General features: G+C 35.2%; 3 protein-coding genes across 3 annotated transcripts; 1 reads left to right on the forward strand and 2 right to left on the reverse strand.

Annotated features, from left to right (window-relative positions):
- The first annotated feature begins 384 nt into the window (after positions 1-384).
- LOC107431624 (nuclear pore complex protein NUP93A) lies at positions 385-8205 on the forward strand. The gene is made up of 15 exons (XM_016042589.4): positions 385-518; positions 1228-1319; positions 1536-1602; positions 2002-2061; positions 2470-2559; positions 3305-3574; positions 3860-3955; positions 4100-4234; positions 4367-4420; positions 4527-4610; positions 4879-4965; positions 5032-5928; positions 6808-6989; positions 7154-7445; positions 7813-8205. Exons 1-15 carry the CDS (start codon positions 417-419, stop codon positions 7888-7890), a joined length of 2586 nt encoding a protein of 861 aa, XP_015898075.1. The 5' UTR covers positions 385-416; the 3' UTR covers positions 7891-8205.
- Positions 8206-8831: 626 nt separating this feature from the next.
- LOC107431604 (zeatin O-glucosyltransferase) lies at positions 8832-10458 on the reverse strand. The gene has a single exon (XM_016042572.4). The coding sequence runs from the start codon at positions 10344-10346 to the stop codon at positions 8934-8936; it is 1413 nt and encodes a 470-aa protein (XP_015898058.1). The 5' UTR covers positions 10347-10458; the 3' UTR covers positions 8832-8933.
- Positions 10459-14040: 3582 nt separating this feature from the next.
- On the reverse strand, positions 14041-15495 carry LOC107431580 (zeatin O-glucosyltransferase). The gene has a single exon (XM_016042539.2). The coding sequence runs from the start codon at positions 15493-15495 to the stop codon at positions 14041-14043; it is 1455 nt and encodes a 484-aa protein (XP_015898025.2).
- Positions 15496-18469: the final 2974 nt, after the last annotated feature.

Consider the following 18469-nt stretch of genomic DNA (forward strand, 5'->3'; position numbering starts at 1 on the left):
ACTATCCGCACCCGGAGTTTATTCGACCCGTTTAGAATAGCGGACCAAAATTTTCGCCCTAGAAAGCATGAAAATTCAATTTGAAAAAAGAAAAAAGAAAAAAGGGTTTAGTACTTTTTTTCGGTTTTAATTATTTGAGTGTACGACATATTTTTAAGAAAATTATTTTAATAAATAAGTCTTTTTTTAATAAGTCAGGTTCTAATAATAATAGCTGGGCAATTTCCAACTCAAGGGCTGTGCCAGATCCGAACCCGAATCAACCCGGACAATCCGGGTAGCCATTAAGCTCCGGCAGATGTAATTCTGTGCCGTTTGAATTTCTTTATAGGGTTTTTCAAAAGCCCTTCAAAAATAAAACCCTTTTCCCAGTGTGTCTGTAGTTGGCTCTCGTGGACGGAAACTTGCTGAGAGTCATGGCTAACGAGCAAGACATGAGCAACTGGACCGATCTCCTCCACTCCTCCACTAAGCTTCTCGAGCAAGCTGCTCCTTCGGCTCAGTTCCCTCCTCTTCAGGTTCACTTTTTCAACCGTGTTTCTCTATTTTGCTGTTTGGTTCCCAAGAAAATGGTGGAATATAAATAATTAATTTTACTCCATTGTCATTTCGTTCTTTATTTGCTTTTTGCGGAGAGGAAAGAAAAAATAAAAATAGGCAACTTAGCTCGCTTTACGGGCAATTACACTTGTAGTGTGTTTCCGTGATTTTCTGTTTAAATCTCAATACTCTCACTTCCACTTGTCGCTGAGAGAATGTGTGGAAGGATAGGGAATAAATCAAAATTTTTAGTCGTAGTTTTTCTGATTTTGGTTATCACTGACTTAGAAAGTTGAAGAATGTATGCTTGATTAAGCTGATAAAAGATTTTCAGCGAAATAAAGCCTTTCTTTCTCAATTTAAGGTTTAACTTTTATTTTGTTTCGATTATACACAGCTGGTTACTAAGATATCCTATGGCTACTAATGGAATTGAAATTTTGAGATTTATATATTTTGGTGCGATGAGTATTAGATTTTCTCTGCTGAGACAGGATTAGTAAAACATGCTAGCTTATTTATAAACTTTTTCTCAACTATTAGGTTTCTCTTCTAACCAGACTACACATACAAATTTGCTCCTTGCTATGGAAATGATAATTCCTGCAAATAGTTTCTAAGTAAAGTTTGATCTCTATTTATCTCATTTTTTCTTGACTTTTGGTTCATCACTTATATCTCTTTCAGAGAAATTTAGATCAATTAGAAGCATTATCCAAGAAGCTCAAGGCAAAAACTCTAAGAACTGAGGCCCCATCTCAATCAATTGCTGCCACAAGGTACTTTGATGATTAACTCAGAAACGATGATGCAATGTCTTAAGCTAAGCTTAATATTTAATCAAAACTTGAATGCTTACTATCTATTTTATTGATTTCAAGTTCTGCTTTTGATGGTCACTTTTCTTTTAAATGCTGCATGAATGGAATCTTGGGCATGCTAATCATAAGTGATTTCTGTTTACATGACCTCATGTATTGTTAATGTATCCGTAGGCTTCTTGCACGCGAGGGAATAAATGCAGAGCAGCTTGCACGAGATCTGAAGTCTTTTGAATTAAAGGTAAAAGTTCTTTGGTTTTTAATTGCATATGTAACACTTTTAGCGCCCTGGACTGCAATAGAGCTGCTATTGATATATTTGATGAGTCACATGGGGTATAAATATCTTCATATTCTGTTCCTCTTTGTAATCTCAAGTTGTTTATGCATCTATAAACATTTGATTCAAGCCATAGCTAATTAAAGAAAATTTTATTGTACCACATTCTTCCTTTCTTTCTCCCAACTGGGTAAGTTTGATTGTTTGTTTGTTTGAATAGTAAAATTACCTGTTCTGTGAAGTTCTTACTGTTTCTTCATGCATAATTGTCTGGATTCATTTGCTTTAAATTTTACAGGATTGATATATGCTTGCTCATTCTCCACCTCTTTTTGGTGTTTTATTTCATTTTTGCTGCAGACTACATTTGAGGATGTTTTCCCTGCTGAGGCAACAAGTGTGGAAGAATATTTGCAGCAGGTATTTTTACTGATACTGCCAATTTCATGTATTTTTCAACAGTTTGTTTCCAATCTAAAAGAGAGTATGCTACTTGCTTACACTGTATCAGTAATGACTTCAAAACCATGACAAGCTTATAATATTGAACAGCATATTCAGAGCTTTATTTGGAACACCTTGTCATACTTGTATTGCATAAATTTTGTTTTGGTTTGTCTTTTATTTATTTATTTATTTGGTATTATTTCAGTACCTGGTATATTCAATTGACTGTTCTCTACTTGAGCAAAATATTCAATATGGCTGCAAAAAATTTGCCTTGTTTTCAGCAGCTTACCATGCTGGTACCAACATGCTTTTGCCTTTAGTTTTGTCCATGATATAGAATGGTGTCTTGATCATTTTTTATGCATGATTTGTCATCAGGTTCACGAAATGGCTATGGTTTCAGCTGTACAGGAAGCCCAGAAGGATAATCTTAGAAGTTTCAATGATTACATGTTGAAAGTTTTGGAGGTTAGTACAAAATGAATATGTGGGATAATGTTACTGATTATTTCGTATTTGGAATTTTAGATTTCTTTCCCCCCATCATTTACCTTTTTTTGTTTGTGATGGAAAGCCATCACTAAGTTATTTTTGGATCTTTAAGTTACAACTGAATTTAATGATGAAAATCTCAAAGTTTGAAATTTGGGCTGTTCTTGTTGTGGTCTATGTTGGGTTTAGGTCCAAACCTCCACCAAAATGGGGAGTCTGTCAGAGAAATACTAACCTTGTATTCTGGCAGTGGGCTAAGGAGTGATTATGTTTGACGGGCAAGAACTGGTGTGTCTGTTTGTGTACTGGTGTGTCGGTTTGTGTTTTCTTCCTGCCTCATCTGTGTTGGGTTTTTTCATTTCCATTGGCACTACCACAAATCTTGTCATTCAAATGACATGGCTGAAAACCAAAGAGCAGTGGTATATTTTTTGGGTGGAGCGCTGAAATTTAAAACTTGTGTGTCACTTCTGTTGCTGTCATTAGTTATTGGGTTGTCCAGAATCAGGGGAAAATGATTGGAAAAGAAATCTCAAATGAGAATATGTGAAATTTAACAGTGCAATTGTAATCCAATATCTGATCAGATATTGGATTACAATTGCACTGTTCCTCATAACTTTGCTATGAGATCAACAAGTTAGAGAGTCGTTGACCCCACAAGAAACTGTAACAATTTGGGTATTAATCATTAATTTTTATGTGAATTCATTGTTTGCAGGAGGATTGGCAAAAGGAAAAACGTGATTATCTACAGAGCTTAAGCCGAATTTCTGCCTTACCCAGGACAAATATGATTGACACAAGGACTGGAGGTACACATCCTGGTCAAATGGTGTCCACTGCTTCTAGTCCTCAAGTTGCTCCTGGTGCATCTAGCATGGAAGCTGTACCTCTAGCTAACAAGCCTATCCTAGAGAAAAAAGCAGCCGTCTATGCTGAAGTAGTCAGGAATTTGAATAATGCTAGGGAGCGTGGTTTACCATTTAAAGTAAGAGTTTTTTTTTCCATTTTAATAACTATTTTAGTCTTCTATCAAGTCAAAAACATCTATCCTTGGATGGATTTGTTGGCACTTTTATTTTTTTGTTGAATGGAGCTTATTTGAATTGCAATTTTTCACTTCATCAGGATAGCCCGTTATCTCTTGACAGTTGTTTTGAGGCCAAATGCATACTGTAGCTATGATATGTGCTGTCTAAATCGGGTGATACTTGGTCTTCTGTTTAAGTTTTGCTTTATCTATGATTTAATTACTTTTTGCTTTTGTCATCAGCCTGCTACAGCTTTCAAGGGTGCTTATGAAGGTTTGGGTCTTGATGCATCTAGTGGAAAGTCAGTTAATATGCAAAAGATGTGGCACCTTATTCAGGTCTACTTTCTTAGATGCTTTCTCTGCCTATGTTATATTGTGCGCTTAGTTTTGTCTGGTAGATTCTAATATATGTTTCTTACTGGCTTTATTGATGTTTTGTGTTTTATGCAAGTGGTTTATTTGTAATTTTTAAATTGATAGACATTAACGGGTGAAGACTCAACTACACAACGAAACATTTCTAAAAGGATGTCTTTAGTTATTGGTGCAAGACGCCACCTGGAGTTGGGACATGAAAAATATATCATGGATACTATTCAAAGTCATCCTGCACAGGTAAAAGTCCTGCATGCCATTATGTTACTTTATCACTGGAATTTACTGCAACTGTTTCTTTAGCTATATTGTCTAGGAGAAAAGTGGTTTTGAAGATTTCTAACTCATTTTCGTCTTTTGATCTCATTGTAGGCTGCCCTAGGTGGGGTGGTTGGAAATATTCAAAGAATTCATGCCTTTCTTCGGGTTTGTTGGCATATTTTCTGTTTGACTTTTGAGAAATTGCATGTTATATGTCATGTTATCTTTTCAGATATTGTCATGCCTTGTGATTCTTTCTGTTTCCGTGCAGATTCGTTTAAGGGATTATGGAGTTCTAGATTTTGATGCTGGTGATGCTCGTAGGCATCCTCCTGTTGAAACCACTTGGCAGCAGGTGGTCAATACTTCATTTTCATTTTATAATTCTTTTAGTAATTTTCGCTTGTTTTATTGACAAATGCATAATGATTCTAAGATACTTTCCAAAGAAACTTTCCAACTAATTTGTTTCTTAGTTAATCCTTATTTTTAGAGTTATATTAAATTTATGTAGAGAGCTTGTAAGTTTTGTCTTATAATTCTTTACACTGCATATGAGATGGAAATGTTTGCTATTTGTTACAAGCTGTTTCATGTGAAATCCTGCTTGATATGTGCAACAGATATACTTCTGCTTGAGAACCGGGTATTATGACGAAGCAAGAGAAGTTGCTTTGAAGTCACGTTCTTCAAACCAGTTTGCTCCTTTGGTACAGATTTTTGCATTAGCATTGCAATTTATATAATATGCAACATTAATAATTTCTTTTTGACAGCTTACAGAGTGGATAAATACCGGAGGTATGGTGCCTCCAGAGATTGCTGCTGCTGCATCAGACGAATGTGAAAAAATGTTAAGAATGGGTGATCGAGTGAGTAGAGCTGCATACGACAAGAAAAAATTGCTATTATATGCTATCATATCTGGTTCTCGCAAGCAAATTGACCGTTTACTAAGAGATTTACCAACACTTTTCAATACCATTGAGGACTTCTTGTGGTTCAAACTGTCATCAGTACGAGACTGCCCAGTTCAATCTGTTATTGTGAATGATGGTTGGGTACCATACACACTGGATGATTTGCAGGTTTACCTAAATAAATTTGATCCATCTTATTATACTAAAAATGGAAAGGATCCTCTAGTATACCCATATGTTTTGCTTTTAAGCATCCAGTTGCTACCAGCTGTCCTATATTTGTCTAAGGATACGGGTGATGAAGGATACAACATTGATGCTGCACACATATCAATTGTGCTGTCAGACCATGGGGTCCTTTCTGAAGGTGCTGGGGCTGGACAGAAAGTGGGGGTGATGGATGCTTATGCAGAGGCATCTAGCATAGTTAGGCAATATGGGTCCTTGTACCTACGTCTTGGTAACCTTCCACTGGCACTAGAATATTATGCTCAAGCCGCTGCAGCAGTGGGTGGTGGACAGTTGTCATGGTCTGGCCGAAGCAATGTAGATCAACAAAGGCAGAGAAACCTGATGTTGAAGCAACTCCTTACTGAGCTGCTGTTGGGGGATGGTGGGATCTATCTTTTACTTGGTTCAAGAGGTACCGGAGAAGAAGGTGAATTGGGCCGATTTATTACTGATACGAAAGCAAGACAACAATTCCTGCTTGAAGCTGCTAATCAGTGCCAGGAAGCTGGACTATATGACAAAGTATGTTTCTTCCTTTCCTTATATTTTATGGATTTGATGGTTTTTGACAGAAATATTGCGCTTTTGTATTTATGCTTTTTATGCTGTTTTAGATTTTAAATTTTATTTTATTGTCTATTTGCATTTCCATCTCAATTGCTCTTTGCATGAAAAGGAAAGTTTGATTGTTCTGTTTTCTCTCAATTCTACTTCCTGATTCTGATGATGGTTGATGCTTTCTTCACTTTGTAAAAGGTGCTAATACTAGGTGCTAATACTACTTGGGGACTCTTCTCATTCTTACTAATTGTTTAACACCTGTTTGAACATTTAAAGAAAAAAATAAAAATTGGAAGGAGTTTAATTTACCAATAAAAAACTGCAGCCACAGAGGATGACAAACTATTAAATTTAAATGTTCCTTAACGAGTGGGGTTTACTGTAGAGCACAGCAATTTTCACTAGTCAGAAGTAATAATCCACTGAACACATCGATGGAGAAGGGGATCTCCATGACTGAATCGACCATTAGCAAGGGCCTTAAAACCACTGATCCACATAGGTTGGTGGTTTTGGCTAAGAGTTGACTATGTATTGTTAACTCGGTGATTATTATTATTATTTTTTTTTTAGTAATAAATTTTATATTTCCACTTGTCCTGCAGTTCTTATTCAATAATCTTGCGATGTCATATATTTTTCACTTTCGTCTACCCCAGATTTATTTTATTGATGGATGTGATGATTCTGCTGTCCTCAAATGTTAGCCTTTCCTTATTTTGGATGTTGTCGTTTCTACTATTAATTTGCTCATTTGTTTGTTTTACTGAACCTTATGATTTGGCCTTTTGCTATTGCCTCCTCTAAACTGTGGCCTGGTTCATTTTATTGTCAATACAGTCTATTGAAATTCAGAAGAGGATTGGGGCATTCTCATTGGCATTACATACCATTAATAAATGCCTCTCCGAAGCAATATGCGCACTATCACGTGGTAGATCGGATGGTGAGAGTCGAACTGCTGGTCTCATTCACTCTGGAAATGAGATCTTGGAGACATACAAATATTATCCTGAAGTCAGGTCATTCCCACTCTGTGCATTTACTGTTTTTCTTATTTTAATAACATATCAAGTGGATTTACACAAGGCTCTTTGAGTTGTTGACTCTGTATTTGTGAATAATTTGCAATTTATGTGTATGCATTTTTGTCTCTGACTTAAAATCTATTGAGTTTGGTATGCAGTCCTCAAGAGAGAGAGCATGTTTTGGAACAGCAGACTGTGTTGAGACAGCTTGAGGCAATACTGTCAATCCACAAGTTGGCAAGGGTTGGTCATCATATTGATGCTCTGAGAGAAGTTGCAAGGCTTCCGTTTCTTCCATTAGATCCACGAACTCCAGATATTGCCACAGATGTTTTCCAGAATTTATCTCCTCATGTACAAGCTTGTGTTCCAGATCTTCTGAAGGTTGCCCTCACATGTCTGGACAATGTGACAGATTCTGATGGATTACTTCGTGCCTTGAGAGCAAAGGTGTGTTCTTCAGCAATGAAAGAAAAGATACTATATATTACTATATTATACTGTTTGACATAGGCCACCTTGTTTCTGTTTCTTTCGGTTCAAATGGGATCTATGCCGTGACCCTGATCTCCACCTTTTTAAGATCTTCAAGATTGTTTTCCTTCTTTTGAGAGGGGAAGGTCATCGACCAGCGCTTCTCTTGTTTAAGATTACGAATCTTGATCTCCCCTTTCATATCCCTCCCTTGTGTGTATATATATATATATATATATATGTATGTGTGTGTGTGCTAGGGTGAATGGTTTAGATGAATTTCCATGATTTTTATGCTTTTGAAGCTTTCAGATAATCATCCTGTTGGTTTGGTCTTTTGCAGATTGCCAGCTTTATTGCAAATAATTCAAGTAGGAATTGGCCTCGGGATTTGTATGAAAAGGTTGCACGGAGCTTGTGAAGCACATGAACAGTGAAAGCTTCTAATGCTCATCTGGTAAATTGGTAAAGCAAATCGTAGAGGATGCTTTGGGTTGAAATACCCATGCATATGTAATAGCCAGTTTGTAGCGTACAAAGCCCATTTACCATGAAAATGAGCATGATGTTGAGATATTAAGGTAAAAAAGATGTTACAAGAGTTGAATACCTAGTATTTTGAGAGAAACATTGTGTTACGAAAAATCCTCATTTTGAAATCTAGATTGAATATGAATTTTCTTGGAATCCAAACAAATGCTTATAATTAAAATGAAGATGTCATCTAAAAAGAAAAGACATTTTTTCTTGTACATGACCAAACTTTCCCAATATTGAAATAAAAACTTTCAATTTCGTTATAAAAGCAAAAATTAATGTTGCCAACTACTTTTGTCCAGCAGAATGCTCGGCCGACAGACTTTCGACTCCTCAGCTCCATGAGCCAGAGTGGTGATGTATAATGGTCATTAAGTTTTGCTCCGTACATGACCAAACTTTTCCAATGTCAAAATAAAAACTTTCAATTTCGTTATAAAAGCATAAATTAATGTTGTCAACGACTTTTGTCCAGCAGAATGCTCTGCCGTCAGACTTTGGACTCCTCAGCCTCATGAGGCAGAGGGGTGATATATAACGGTCAAGATAAATAAATTTGCTTTAATTTCATCAAAATGAACTTGAACAGCTTTTTTGCTGATCGTTGTTGAGTTGTGTGTTTGTTAATTCCACAACATTCATGCATGAAAATAGTTGAGTTGTTTATACATTTTCTTTAGTTTTATGGTAATTACATTCCTTAATCCTGTGTGTTAATTTGAGAAATATTACAACAAAATAGTAGTTGAAATCTTTCTATGTAAATATGTGATTTTTCAATAAAGATTAAACAAAAAAAAAAAAAAAATTGCAAGTACATCACAATAGAATTAACATCTGGGTTTTATTCAGCAGCAGCAGCAACAACAACGACAACAACGTACAACAGAAAAAAGATAAAACTAAACACGATTAACTATGAGTGGATTAACTTGTAATATGAGCGATGAAGGAGTCCCATTCCATGCGAGAAACTCCTCCTTCCTCAGTAGACCTTTGAACTGCACTACCCATGTCTCTAGCCCTTTTCCTCATCTCTTTTCCCTCATCTGTTGCCATTAATGTCTTCACTGCTTTGCTAATCGCAGTTGATCTCACTATTTGGTCTCTCTTTTCCCATTCTCTCACAAATACACCAACTTTAAGCAGTTGAGTTATTAGGACTGCATTCCTAGGCTGATCCGAATGCATTGGCCAAGCAGCAATTGGCACTCCATTGCTAATGCTCTCCATAAAAGAGTTCCACCCACAGTGACTCATGAACCCTCCTATCGATGGGTGCCCCAAAATTTCAATTTGGGGAGCCCAATCTCTCACCACCATTCCCACTTCTTTCACTCTTTCCTCGAACCCCTTTGGAAGTAGAGCTCTTTTTCTACCTTCTCCAGAAGCATTTCCTTCATCTGCATCTCTCAATACCCAAACGAACTTCGTCCCACTCTGCTCCAACCCAAGAGCCAGTTCTTCAATCTGTTCATCTTCCAGGGAAGTTGTGGTTCCAAAAGAAATGTACAAAACAGAGTTAGGTCCTTGTTTGTCTAACCACTCCAAACATTTTTCTCGTCCACTTGAACAGCTGGAGTTGTTGGACGATGATGTTATTGTGGGCAATAAGGGTCCAATTGCCCAAATCTTTCCATTGCCATTCATAACTTTCCTTAGAAGATCGACATAAGTGGCTTCTATGGATCTGGTTGTATTGTATAGCTCTCCAGCTTTAGATCCCACAAATTGATATTGATCAGTCATCAATCTTAAAGACTCAGGGGTTACACAGTCTTGGAGAGACGGAAGCTCACTGGGGATAATTTCAGCTTCAAGCTGAAAAGGTTTTCCCATGGCCTCCCAAATGTGAGTGAAAACGTCAAAAGCAGAGACGCTATAGAAGATGTAGGATTTCGCATTGGGTAGAGTTTGAGCATCCTGTACTACTGAAGCCGATAAAACGTCATTGATAATGATAAGTCTCTTGGCTTTTGAGGAGAGTTGGTGAAGAAGAGCAGAGACTGGTTCACGAAGGTGCTTGGTGGCATGAAAGGAAGGGAAGAGAAAATCAGAGGAGGAGTACTCAGAGGTGAAAGGAGGAGTTGGGAAGTCATGGAAATGGATATTAGCAGGGTCAGCATGAATACGAGAGCGAGACCTGACCTGGGAATTGTAGAATGTAGAACCAACATAATGAACAGGGATATTGTAAGAAGAAATGAGATGGGAAAGCTGCAAGAGCTGGTTTAGATGGCTTTGCAATGGGAAGGGTACCATAACCACAATGACTGGAGCTTTTTCCACGCCATTATGATCATTATGAGTGTGAGAGCAAATGCTGTTTTGGGTAGACATGAGATTCTAAAAGAGTTTTGGAAGAAATTTGGCTTGCTTTCGTCTAACAGAAATTTGTGGAAACTAGAGTGCTTTTGGATTTGGCTTTTATGGGGGGATATGGCCTTAGTCAGCTATATGCAATTATGCTGATGGGACGGTAATATATGGATCTTATCCACATCATTTCGTGGGAAGTAACCTACATCAATACCTATGTTATATCAATCCCATTCGTAAAAAAATTGGAGAATAAGTGAACTTAATCATTTTAGGATATTAATTTACATATATTTATATAATTATATTTAATATGATATGTATTTAGTTAAATTTATATGTTTATATGATATATAATTGTTAGTTTATTATCTTGTTAATTGTTATTGAAATTTAAATTTTAAAATCCAAAATATGATAATTTTAAGTATTTATCATTAAAAAATTTATGGTTTAATAGAGTAAGAAATTCCTAGTTGATGAAATCTTGCACTACTATATGTATAAATAGCAATATTATAATTGTCAAAATATTTATTAAATTTCTTTATTAAATGAGATGACAAATAATATATTATTATTTAATCATTTATTTAAATATTTATTAATTTATATTTAAATTATAAAAATATGTTGATCAGGAACATTCTAATATATATGATATGATAAATTAATTTGATTTTGGATACTGTAGTATTTTTTTTTTTTTGGTTCTAAGATACTGTAGTATTACTAATATGTAAAAGCGAGAAAAAGACAAATCTAAATTGTAATTTATTTTACCGGTTTGTGCATTACGCTTGCAATAAATAAATTAATAAATTAAAAAAAAAAAGACACAAAACAAAATTAGATACATTGACATTGACTAACTTCTCAAATCTAAAGGAAGATATATACAGATACAATCTCTTTTTCTTTTCGGTTGCTTTGAAGACATATATTTTCCACATGGCAATGTCATATTTGGCTGCATTAGGGTTTATATTAATTTAAGTACTCCACCTACCATCACACATGAATTTGCATAGTTAAATATTATATATTATATACGCTTTAATAATAGTTTACTCTTCTCGATCATAACTTTATGTCGTTTTGGTACATTAATAATTGTATAATTGAGTGACTTTATTTACAAAAATTAATAAATAAAAAATTGAGTGGTTTTATTCGTATTATAAAAATTATTAAGCATAACATATTGATACATTCTACAGTCTACATTAAATTTGAGTTTTGTTTCTTACACTAATAAAATGTATCAATTTATTAATTTTACTTTTATGAGGATTGTATATGTAAAATTGAATGCTTTAGGTATTAAAACACCACAATCCAATGTTACTATTTTCAAAAGCTTGAATTTTTCATATGCACGGTTCCTGACCTGGGAATTGTATTTGGCAAAGCAAGCAAAATGGACTGGGATGTTATTGTAGGAGGAAATAAGACATCAAAATTGGAGAAGCTGGTTGAGATGGCTCTGTCCTGGGAAGGGAACCATGACCACAATGACTGAAGTAGAAGCTTCACTAGTTAACCCACCATCTTGGTTATTGAGATTTGGTGCTGTTGTTGTTCTTGGTGTTCAGAAGCCATTGATGATGATGATGATCAAGGTTTTAGATCACCGTCTGATTTTTCAATTTGACAAGGGAAAAAATATCTTCCCTTTTACGAGTCTTAAGGAAGTATTAAATTGTCATTTATCTCAAAAATTTAAATTTATAAAAGATATAATATGGCTTATGATTCTCTAGCTGCCAATTCTGTTTTTCATAACCATACTAAACACATTGAAATTGATCTTCACTTTGTCCATGACGAGGTTTTACCAGGAACTTTAAAGGTCAGATATATCCCTACCGTTGATCATGCAGCTGATATTTTCACAAAAGGTCTATCCACAGCTCGGTTTAAACACCTCAAGACAAGCTAAATGTCGTTTCTCCCACATTTTGCTTGAGGGGATGATAACGTAAAAGCTTGGATGCTTAGGTAGGTGTCTATGGATAAGTCTTTATGTTGTTTTGATATATGTGCATTGTTATAATGGTTAGGTTTACTTTTAATCTGACAAAAACTGTGCCAATCGATCTCGAGCCTTCAGTCTAGTGTTTCATCTCCTCATCATAATATGAGCCCACAAATAAAGTTGGGCCGGCTCTAAACTTTTCTCACAGCATTTTTAACAAATCTGAAAGCCCACGGTTAAGTCTATCATGGGATGTGTCAGTGGACCATCAAATTGTGCAACCCAAATAACACCATTTCTTATCACCCATGACATCACTAATGGTTTTCTGTTTTTCCCATTTGCTAATATATTAATTTACACCAACTTTAAGAATTTGAGTTATTAGTACATAATTCCTTAGGCCGATCAGCCTGCATATATTGGTCATACAATTATTTGCACTCCCACTCCCCATGCAAGAGTTCCACCCACCAACCCAAGAATTTCAACTCGGTTTGCACAATCTCTTACCACCACACCATCCCCACTTCCTTTCACTCTCTCCTCCAACCGTTTTGGAAGTTGAGCTTTTCTACTCTCCAGAGGCGTTTCCTTTATGTGCAGGTCTCAGTACCCAAATGAACTTTGTCCTCTGACCCAAGAGCTAGTTCTTCAATCTGTTCATCTTCCATGGAAGTTGTGTTGTGGTTCCAAACGAAATGTACAAAACAGACTTTGGTGCTTTGTAAAGGTTTCACCTTCCCTACGTCTTGTTGAATATTGTGTATGAGCAACGAGAAAAGGAACATCGTATATAATTTGACTTTTTTTTTTTTTTCTTTTTTCTTCTATTTTTATGAAAAGTATATATAATTTGGTTTCGGTTTTTTAAAATTATTAATTGTTTGCGGTGACTCAAGTAGTACTACTTTTAGGATAAAGAAACGACAATAAAATGGATACAATACAATGATTTATTATGACCACTCTTGCCAAGATGATATGTTTAAATACTACTTTAATATTAATACATTTATATAAATATTATAATATATCTGATTTTATCTTATACAAAAATAATATATAAAGTATGGAAATATTTATTTACACAAAATTAGAGAAAAGCAGCTTCAGCTGAGGCCTGGTATTGAATATCCACCCTACCGCCACCGACAAATACCGAAAACCGTCTAGAATTGTCTTATTACTAGTGAGTAAAATTGTTTTAATATATAAGTATGTAAATACTTGTAATTTCTTTTTTATAGTTAGTGTAGTATACTAACTATCAATTACAAATTTTGAATTTTGAAACTAAAACTTTGTTAAGAGAAAAAAAACTTATAATGTTCTACACTATATGATGCCAACCTTAGACACGTTAAAATATTTATTTTATGATGCCGGCGTCAGACGTACCTTGTAGATGCACCTTTCACCATTTTTAAGTAAAATATAATTTTTGTAATAAATAAAAGTAATATAATTTTTAGGGAAAAAAAACAGAAAAAAAAAAAAAGTAGTAGTATGGTACTCCATTTTTCGTAATAATTAAATAATATAATACTTACCACTTCACAACAAGCTTCTTTCCTTTTTTTTTTTTTTTTTGGGGTAAAGAATATATTAAACAAGCTTTTATTCTTTAAAAAAAAAAAAAAAAAAGGCTACAAATTAAAAACACAAACAAAAGACACTTGAACCGTTTGGAACAATTCAATATTCAAAAATATTACAGACAGTAAAAAAGAAAGCCTATCTAGTAATATGAGCTATGAAAGAATCCCACTCCATGCAAGAAACTCCTCCTTTAGCCGTAGAATTTCGAATTGCAGCTCCCAATTTCTCAGCCCTTTTCCTCATCTCATCACCTTCATCAGAACCCATTAGCTTCTTGACAACATTGCAAACCATGGAAGAGCTGACCAATTCATCTTTACGTTCCCATTCTCTAACATTGACACCAACCTTAAGCAATTCAGTAACCAGCACGGCGTTTCTTGGCTGATCTGTATGCGTTGGCCATGCAGCTATTGGCACTCCCATGCTTAAGCTCTCCATTACAGAGTTCCACCCACAGTGGCTCATGAACCCCCCTGTTGAAGAATGTTTCTGAATCTCAATTTGTGGAGCAAAATCTCTCACCACCATTCCAACTCCTTTCACTCTGTCTTCGAAACCTTGTGGAAGATCAGCTCCTGTACCTTGTACATAAGCATCATCTTTATCTGCTTCCCTGAACACCCAAATGAACTTCGTCCCACTTTGTTCCAAACCGAAAGCAAGTTCCTCAATCTGCTTTTGATCAGCCATGGAGATTGTGGTTCCAAATGAGATGTACAAAACAGAGTTTTTCTCTTGCTTGTCAAGCCACTCCAAAATGTCTTTGCCTTTATCGCTACTATTTGAATCTGTGCTGTTGGATATTGATTTTACCAAATGTAAAGGCCCAATTCCCCATACCTTCTTGTTGTTAGCTTCTTTGGCAATAAGATCAAGGAAATTACCATCTATCAATCTGCATGTGTTATAGAGATATCCATCTCTGGAGCCCATCAACCGGTATTGGTACTTGAAGAACTCTGTGGACTCAGAATCAACACTTGCTTCAACAGTTGGGAGCTGATCTGGGATATACTCTGCTTCAGGTACATCCAGAGGAGGTCTTCCCCTGAACTCCCAAGAATAAGAGAAGAGAGTGAAAGCACCACCGCCTTGGTAAGCATAGGCTTCAGCGTTGGGTAAAGAAGTAGCATCTTCAACGGCACTGCAAACTAGAGCGTCATGGATGATCACAAGTCTCTTTGATTTGGAAGAAAGCAGGTGAAGGAGAGCAGAAACTGGTTGGTGAAGATCAACAGAGGCTTGTAAAGATGGCTTGAGAAAAACAGGTGTGTCCGATGGAGAATCAGAATTTGGGGGAGGTGGATTTGGGAAGTCATGGAATTGGATTCTGGAGAAAAACAGAGGGTCTAGATGATCTTTTGCACGGTTCCTTACCTGGGAATTGTGGTTGGCAAAGCAAGCAAAATGAACTGGGATATTATTGTAGGAGGAAATAAGACATGAAAATTGGAGAAGCTGGTTGAGATGGCTCTGTGCTGGGAAGGGAACCATGACCACAATGACTGAATTAGAAGCTTCATTGGTTAACCCACCATCTTGGTTATTGATTTGGTGCTGTTGCTGTTCTTGGTGCTCAGAAGCCATTGATGATGATGATGATGATCAAGGTTTTGGATCACAGTCTAATTTTTCAATATTAACAAGGGGGAAAAATGTCTTCCCTCTCCAGGGAAAACGTAAGGAGGAACAACAAGGGTTCATAGTTTGTAATTAACAATTGATAATAATAATAATAAAGAGGACGGCAAAATAAAAAATAGAAAATAAAAGATTTATTTGTTAATATATATATTTTTTTTGGTGGTGGACGGAGACTACTACATCTTCGGCTTTCTTCATCAGTGTACTTGGAGATGATGACGATATAATATATATATATATTTTTTTTTGGCTGAAGGAGTTGGCTAAAGAGCCATTGTCCTGGGCGGCAAAACAAGAAAAAATACTAGGGAGGGAGTCCATAGTTAATAAGGTTCCACTGATATTATTTTTATGACACCAGCCACCAACAAAATGTGCTAGAAAGTTTTCCTCCCTAGGAGACCAGCTGAATATAACATCCTGGAAATTGATTTTCACATGATGGATTTCTGATAAGACCCCTTCTGCCAACCAGTGAGTCCATTGGAGTTCTTGGTTATTGAAGTCGAGAATAACGTTACTAGCTTCTGACTCTGACCAAACCTGAGTCCAGCCTTCCTCCTTAGCTAGAATTAAACCCTAAAGCACGCCATAGAAATTGACGATATAATATATATACATATGTTATACCGTTTTGAGATAATATATTATAATTGGATGCATGATGCGAAAAAACTGCACACGTGATTCACATATTAAGTTATTTAAAACTATGGTGCAGGCCTTCATGAGTCTCTAATTTTTCTTAATATAATATATATATATATATATATATTTTTTGAGATTATAAAAATATTTCTGTCAGCTTTAAAGTTTACATTTTCTTGAATTGCATATTGCATATTTTATAAAGCAAGAAAATTAAGGAGGGTCTAACATTTGATTTTTTTATTTTTTGGGTAATGAAAGGACTGTCTAACCTGTAAGCTCGTTTATCAATAGCGTGCATCAAGCTTTGACGTTTAGAATAATGAAACAACGAAAAACGGATACATTGAATTATAGACTAAATTCTCAAATGTCGATGAATATTATATATATATATATATATATATAATATTTGGCTGTGTTTTGGTTTATTATTAATTTAAACACTCTATTTACCATCTCACATGAATCTGAATAGTTTAATATTATATACGCTTCTTTGATAATTTAATCTTCTCCATCACAACTTTATATAGTTTTGGTACATAAATTAGTTATATAATTTTAATTTTAAGCTATAGTATTACCATCAACTGCAAATTTTGAATTTCGAATATAAAATTTTATTAATAAAAAAAAAAAGAAATTTCTTTTTATTATTTCATTTGTTTTCTTCATTAATTAATCATATAATTATAACAAGGTTTTTATTCATCAAGTTATATAGAAAGCTACATTTAACGTTTTTGAATCATATCACAATTCAAGTTAAAAATAAAAATCTAAAAAAAAATCAAGTGACAATTGTTGTCTATGATCTGGCGATATGAGCAATAAAACAATCGCATTCCATTCGAGAAACTCCTCCATCAGCAGTAGCACGACGAACTAGTTCGCCCAATTTTTGAGCTCTGTTCCTAATCTCATCTCTTTCATCCGATGCCATTAATCTCTTCACAGCTTCACTAACCATTGAGGAGCTCACTGTTTCGTTCCTGCGTTCCCATTCCCTCACATTCAGTCCCACTTTGAGAACTTGTACTTGTTAGAGTTGGGCCTAGGCCCATAAGTGTGAATGATTTTGGTTTTCGATTGTTGAGTTTTGTTATAATAATTTTTATTTAAATTAAATAATATTTTTGATAATAGTGGGAGAGAGTTTTACGGGAAAATAACTCCTTGGTGAGAGTTTGAAGGTTGCACGTACTGCAACGTTCTTTTCAATTTTTATTTTTGGAAGGAAATACAGAAAAAAAAATAGAGGAAAAAAAAAGGGTTTTTTCATAGTTTAACGAAAGAGAAAGGAAAAAAAAAAAAAAACAGCGGTAAAATAAAGGTACACAGAGTGTTCGAAGAAAAAAGTTTCAGAGGTACTGAATCTGAAAGCTTTTGTAGCCGTTATATCCTGGGAGATGTTTGCTACAAAACTCCTGCACCGGTAGGCGTAAAACGTCTTAAGGACACTGTGGTATCACACAAACCTCGGTCAACATTTCTAGAAAGCAGATCAATTTTAAGGACCTACAGGTTCTAAAATGCTTTATTTATTTTATATTTATTTTTATTTATTTTGTATTAAATTGTCCACATGTATTTACATATATTCATATATGATATTTTTCCAACAATCTTAAGACGTTTTACTAATTTTTATATATATAAATATAATGTGGAAATTTAAGTTGTTTATTATGTTATTGATTGCTATGTATATATTGCATTTTTATGCTTATATATATTGATTAAATATTTCCATCTGTGTTTCACTGTTGAAACAAGAGAAAAAAAAATTTTTTATTAAACCCATGGGTATAAAAATTTATGGGTAATTATTAATTTTTTGTTTTTGATTAAAATTCTTTCCAAAATGGAATTGCCCATAAATTTCTAAACCTTTTGGTGTATTTTTGGCAATTTTTTTGGCCACTGGAAGAGTGAAAAAGAGAAGGAAAATTGTTGCTGGGTCGTATGACCCGTTTACCAGAGAAACCGGGTCAAAACGACCCGGTTGAAGGTTGAAGAAGAAAAGAAATAGGGTTTGGGCTGTATTTGAAAGGCTGGGCCGGTTTCTTTTAATTTTATTGGGTCAGGCCTAGTTTTAAAGCCCAGACCAGGTTAGAACAGGCTACTGTTCAACCCAGGACCCAGGCCCGATTGAGATCAAGGCCCAAGAGAACCGGCCCAATGGCAAATGGGCTTGCCACGTGTCGCCCAATGGGTGGAACAAGTGTCGAGTTGATAAGGTGACACGTGTCTCCTTCACGTACGA

This window comes from Ziziphus jujuba, chromosome 11, assembly GCF_031755915.1.
Source record: "Ziziphus jujuba cultivar Dongzao chromosome 11, ASM3175591v1".
NCBI classification, from domain to species: Eukaryota; Viridiplantae; Streptophyta; class Magnoliopsida; order Rosales; family Rhamnaceae; genus Ziziphus; species Ziziphus jujuba.

Excerpts from the sequence above, each read along its gene's own strand:
- LOC107431624 (XM_016042589.4), top strand. The coding sequence starts at position 417 with ATGGCTAACGAGCAAGACATGAGCAACTGGACCGATCTCCTCCACTCC. Across the intron at positions 519-1,227 it reads CTCAGTTCCCTCCTCTTCAG|AGAAATTTAGATCAATTAGA; the intron begins GTTCACTTTTTC and ends TATCTCTTTCAG. Across the intron at positions 3,575-3,859 it reads AGCGTGGTTTACCATTTAAA|CCTGCTACAGCTTTCAAGGG; the intron begins GTAAGAGTTTTT and ends TTTTGTCATCAG.
- LOC107431604 (XM_016042572.4), bottom strand. The coding sequence starts at position 10,346 with ATGTCTACCCAAAACAGCATTTGCTCTCACACTCATAATGATCATAAT.
- LOC107431580 (XM_016042539.2), bottom strand. The coding sequence starts at position 15,495 with ATGGCTTCTGAGCACCAAGAACAGCAACAGCACCAAATCAATAACCAA.